Source organism: Ceratina calcarata, unplaced genomic scaffold (genome assembly GCF_001652005.2).
Source record: "Ceratina calcarata isolate Rehan_Ccalc_2016 unplaced genomic scaffold, ASM165200v1 scaffold382, whole genome shotgun sequence".
Taxonomy (NCBI): Eukaryota; Metazoa; Arthropoda; class Insecta; order Hymenoptera; family Apidae; genus Ceratina; species Ceratina calcarata.
The window spans coordinates 57,729-63,307 of NW_017161445.1; the positions used below are offsets into that span (position 1 = coordinate 57,729).

Sequence of the window (5,579 nt, forward strand, 5' to 3'; positions counted from 1 at the left end):
AAATTTGTATAATTCGTACACGCGAATAAATGTATTACGTATTTCGTTATTTACAGCCGAATACGAACGATTTACGTACAAGTGACTCTCTGCTGTGTAAAGAGGAGCCAGTGAAACGAATGGAGTATGGCACGAACGATATTTCACTAAATAATAAAGCAGTAGATATGAAAAAGAAATCCGGAAATGCGTGTTTCGAGAAAATAAAAGAAATCTTCGATTTAGATTTACTTAAAAATGGCATTTATCTAAACGTCGTCATAGGCTCAAGCTTCTATTATGTTGCCGAGTCGAACTTCAAGTTGATGACACCGTTCTTTTTAGCCAGCATAGGTAAGTAATGTTTTATAAATAACAATATTTAAATGTCGTAGCAGAGGATACTGTCATAAAAGAGAGACGAACATGAAATTTTTATAAGAACTGATATCATTATCAGTGCTTAATTGTTACCTAGCGAAACAATAAGAGTGACTGATAATTCTTTAATAAGAGGACACGTATATAAATAAAATACTGTCAAATCGAATCTTAAATAACAACTAGATTTAATCGCATTCGTGCATACTTCACAATATGAGTAAACAAAATTGAGTTACTCAGTGATTTTTATAAATACAAGGTAACACATTTGTTACAAAGAATTTCTATTAATCCTTCATTACATTCACATAATGTTAGTTTAAAGTTGAATTCACGTAATGAAGGGTTAATGATTTATGATCCTAGCTACGGCATACAGTGGAACCAAAGCTGAGGGACGTGAGGAACAGTCGAAAAGCTAGTCGTAGTATCTCAATAATAAATGTAGAAATCGTTGATGGTTGAACGCGTTCTTCGGGTCTCGTTCCACTGTGCGCTATTTTCTAAGATTTCGGTAAACTTTTCGAAGGAACTTGATGGTCGACAGGAATGAGCAAAATGGAAATCGCCTCTTGCCTATCGATAACTGCGTTCACCGACATAATTGCCCGACTTCTGCTACCGACCATGTTCGACAGATTCGGATTCAAGAAGAGAATCGTGTTCTGGGTGTTTTCCATAACGGTTGGCCTTGGACGATCCAGTACGTACCCATGAATAACGTTCGTCACTGTCACTACGTTTTATTTGTTTATAGTTGCATTAAAATTTATTATCGCATTCCATTTAACATTCTTCTATTCTTTTTTTCGAAGAGAACGAGATAGAGCAATTTATTTAAGAGCGAAGGTTTTGTTCGTTTCCTTTATCTCCTCGTTCACAATTTTTGAGTGAAAGACTTTAATGGATTAGGCGATAACAGGCGCCAATGGTCGTACATAATGTTGTGTAACATTGACGAGTTATCGTTGTCGCTCTAAAAGAATCATAGTAATCAACATGCTCACAAATAAACCTAACTTTGTATTGTTACATTAGTATTAAAATCTTTTAAATATGATAAGTGAATGCATTTTGCAATTGATTGCCATAAATGTTTAATTTTGATTCTAATGATTTTATGAAGTGACATGTATTTTACAGTCATGGCAGAACAATCTAAGGGAACAGCATTGATAGTAACATTTGTGATAATTGGATTCTTACGCGGTGCCACTGTGGTCAATATAAATCTGAACATTTCGGAATGTTGTTCACTGAAAAAGTTGCCTAGTGCGTTTGGAATGTTTATGGTATCCAAAGGATTATTCGTCGTGTTGATGAGTCCCCTGCTTGGTAAGTCGACTAGCAATCTTATTTCTCATCGCGTACATGTACTTTTATTACGATCATTTAAATCAGTACAGCTTTCGAATTAGTACAAAACTGTAATTTATGAAATACGTAATGTCATAAAATTGGAACATGAATGCAGTTCTTCCTTTCAAAATTAATTAACCTGAACATTAATCAATAATAATTAAACTTCATTCAGTATTGATTACATTAAATATAAATTAACTACTTTCCTTTTTTCTAGGATACATCAGAGATGTCAGCAATAGTTACACAATTTGCATACACATTATGACATTACTGATATTCATAACTTTCATTACGTGGGGCATCGAGTTTTTGTACACAATACTAAAAACGAAAAATGTCTGTGCTTGCACCAGTTGAGTAGCAATAGAAACTAAATTGTATTATATAATAATTAAGAAACAAGTATTTCTCAGTTTGACTAATGAATGTTACCTTGTTAAAGAATAAAATTATGTTTTCTACAAGTTAGTCAATTGGTAATATTCATTTGTTACTTCACTGGATTATTTCACAAGTATGTGCTTTTAATACAATACAGAATCATCTTGTAATATCGAATTCAACTTGATATTCATTACATATGAATACTGTGTAACTAGTGGGAATAGATTAGAATTAGACATAAAACTAAAGAGTGATAATGTCAAAGTATTAAAGAAAAATCTTCATTTTATTAATAAATTCATTAAATTAATCACACTGTAATAGCAGTTTTGATTCTTTTATTATTGACTGACCTATTCCGAGTGAAAGAAGCGCGATATAAAGAGCAACAAATTAGATTAAAGAGTACCGTCGCGTCAGTAGCAACAGACGCTCGGTGAATGATTTTCCTTGTAAGAAGTCAAAGACCAGACCGAGATCTGTAGTCGAGCCACGAAGCCGGTTTTTATCAGCCGAGCTGACTGTTCACTCCTCGTCGAGCCAGTCACGAGCAATCCACAGCGTCGTTCGGTGCGCGTCTGCTGTTGCTCGTTTCGTCTCGCAATCGACGACAGAATGAGAATTAGCAGAACAATATTCCAAACGATACGACGACTAACATTTTTCTGAGTAAACACAAATGTGATAAGAAATTGCTGTATCTTGGTGATTCGTTAGATAATTGCGGTCTGCTCAATTGTCAGCGATGACGATGAAATGACATCGAGGTACGATGCGAACGCTTGCGTCGATCGAGACAAGACGACGAGAAATGAACTCCGCTTCGTTTGAGAGAAATTGTAAGTATTTTCCGTGAATTTTATTCTATGAAAAGTGTAACTGAAAATGTTTCATATAGTGGCTGTAAATGTTTTTGAAACAGTCGATGAGATCATGTATTGTATCAAAGAAGGCGCGTTTATGAATATTTGATGCATCACGTAAACCGGATAACAAGTTTATTAATAGAAATTCATTTGCATATTTCCCTGTTTTCGTTTCTTGAACTGGATTGTGTGCAGTTATTTTTTTTTACTAAATTGTGTTTGATATATAATAAAACAAATAAAGTCTAGATTATTTTAATTGCCCCCATTGATGAAAAATGAATTATAATAAATATAAATTATTATACAATAAAGTTACCTATTTAAAATCAGTACAATCTTTGAATGAGAGAAGAATAGCGATGTATTGTACATGAATTATGTATTTTCTTTAATAAATTAATCAATTAATAATATTTCTGAAGTAAAATGTTGCCTAGTGATCAGTTTCACTTAGATACAAATGCTTTGGATGCTATCTGAACAGCTGTAGCAGTTAGAGTGTCATTAAACCATTATTAGAAGATCAGCTAAAGTAGTACATACATACATACATACATACATCCATAGAAGAAAACACTGAAAGTGGGGCACGTGCGTCGTTATTAATTAATTTAATCTCACGCTTGAGAGCTTAATTTTTGTTTCAGTTACGTAGCTGTAGTTACAATCATAAAATTATGGGCTATCTCAGGTTCTCTTACGAAATAGTAATTATGCTGTATAAACGAACGCTAATCTGTTCAAATATTCCATAAATTTGTAAACAGAGATAGGTACTAGTTAGAAATCGTCTCTTACACATCATCGTCTATATTTCTTGTGAAAAAATACATAATACTTATCTATGCCATATTTATCCAAGGCACTACACATTGTTAAGACTTTTATACGAGCTTAACGTGTCGGAACACGAGTACATTCTGATATCTACCATACTCATTCAATAATCATGTACGTGTGAGTACTCAGTACACAATAAACGTTCTTGTTCTATATCAATCGTTCGTCAAATAAAAAAGTTTTAAGTATTAATATCGCATTTTTATGACATACTTTATTCCGTCGTATACTAGCAATTCTGAAAATCTTTATCTTAGTATTTATCCAATCACGAAAGATATTCTTTATATTTACAATACTGAAAATCCTTAGAGACTTAATATTTCTCTGTATCAATAAGCATTGTTAAGCAGTTTATCAATTCTGCATATTTTAAGAATTATTAATTATCTATTAAAAAATATAGCTTTACGATTTGCAAACTCGTGCAAATTCCCGAGTTATCTATTATTAACAGTATAAATTACTTTATCTGCGATCATGAATAGAATACTTGTCAACATTTTATGAATAGCAAAGAAACTGAAGATGTGATTTATGTACAAAGATAAAGGAGGTAGGAAATTTCTGCTCGAATGTTGAAATAAGAATTCTGTGAAATAAAAAATCCAAATAATCCACCTTTTAATAAAATGATCAGTTAATTACTTGGCAAATTGATTCTTTTTATTGATTCATCCTGTACGTCTGTGATTTGATCAAGAACCATTATCAGTGTGGAATAATAAAACGATGAAAGGACGATTTTGATCACAATACCGAACGTCATTAATTATTCAAACATTTGATCGTTACTACCGTCCTACAATTCTTGTATGTGTTCGCGTGTGCGTATGCTTCTGTCTTGAGTCTAGAAGGAGTTATACGACCAGCGTATCTTATCACACGTCCCAATCCCATCTTACATTGGTATTTGGTCGACACGTTCTAAGTTTGTAGTCTGTCACCAGTTGGAAACCAAGACGTCGGAGGCAAAGGAGCGGCGTCATTCAGAGAACGGTGAAAAAGTGAAAACGGAACTGGGATCCCGGGAATCATGATCATTGATAAAATGTCACGTGGCGAGGCTGATAGAGGCTGGGCGTGGATGATCGTCGCGGGCGTTACGATCATTAACGTAAGTTTTTCCTCCTTAGAGCAATCATATTTTCCATGAAACATATTTGAACGATTCCTTATAACATTTAAATATGTTGTACATTCTGCGTTAACAATTTGTAACTAAACATGAATCATTTAATACTTTTATTATAAACCTCAGAGAAATTAATTTCTTTTATTAAATATTAAATTCGTACAAAGTTTGCATTATTAAAATTAATTTGGAAATGAAGGAAATATGAAGTATGGATGAATGCATTGCAGCTGGCGATACTCCCGATCCAGCAGAGTTTCGGGCTGATCTTTAGGGAGCGTTTCTTCGCGTTGGGCATCACCGCGACGCAGACCTCGTTGATTCTTCACTTGAATGGGACGATTACTTGCAGCCTGGGTCTGATAAGCGGCCCGATGATGAAGAGATTCACGTTCCGAAAAGTCGCCTTCCTCGGCGGCCTCACCGTCGCTGCTGGTATCTGCATGACTGCGTTCGCGGTCTCCCTACCCACCATTATTATCACTTATTGCATTGTCGTCGGTGAGTGCTTTCTTCTGTCAAAAGAATTCTTCTATTTGTATTTGACAACGTCAGGTGATCATTGAAATTAAAAGCAAATTGTATTTATTTAAGGATGTATAGGCTATATACTTAAACAATGC

The 5,579-nt window shown here is 34.1% G+C and overlaps 1 protein-coding gene across 1 annotated transcript in view; it reads left to right on the top strand.

The window, feature by feature from the left end:
- The first annotated feature begins 61 nt into the window (after nt 1-61).
- LOC108625953 (monocarboxylate transporter 9) overlaps nt 62-5,579 on the top strand; it is a 9,609-nt gene continuing 4,091 nt past the window's right edge. The window contains exons 1-6 of the mRNA XM_026814386.1: nt 62-333; nt 911-1,066; nt 1,507-1,698; nt 1,943-2,064; nt 3,762-3,770; nt 5,187-5,457. Coding sequence (XP_026670187.1) covers nt 120-333; nt 911-1,066; nt 1,507-1,698; nt 1,943-2,064; nt 3,762-3,770; nt 5,187-5,457 — 964 coding nt within the window. The 5' untranslated portion in view covers nt 62-119. The remainder of the gene's footprint in view (nt 334-910; nt 1,067-1,506; nt 1,699-1,942; nt 2,065-3,761; nt 3,771-5,186; nt 5,458-5,579) is intronic.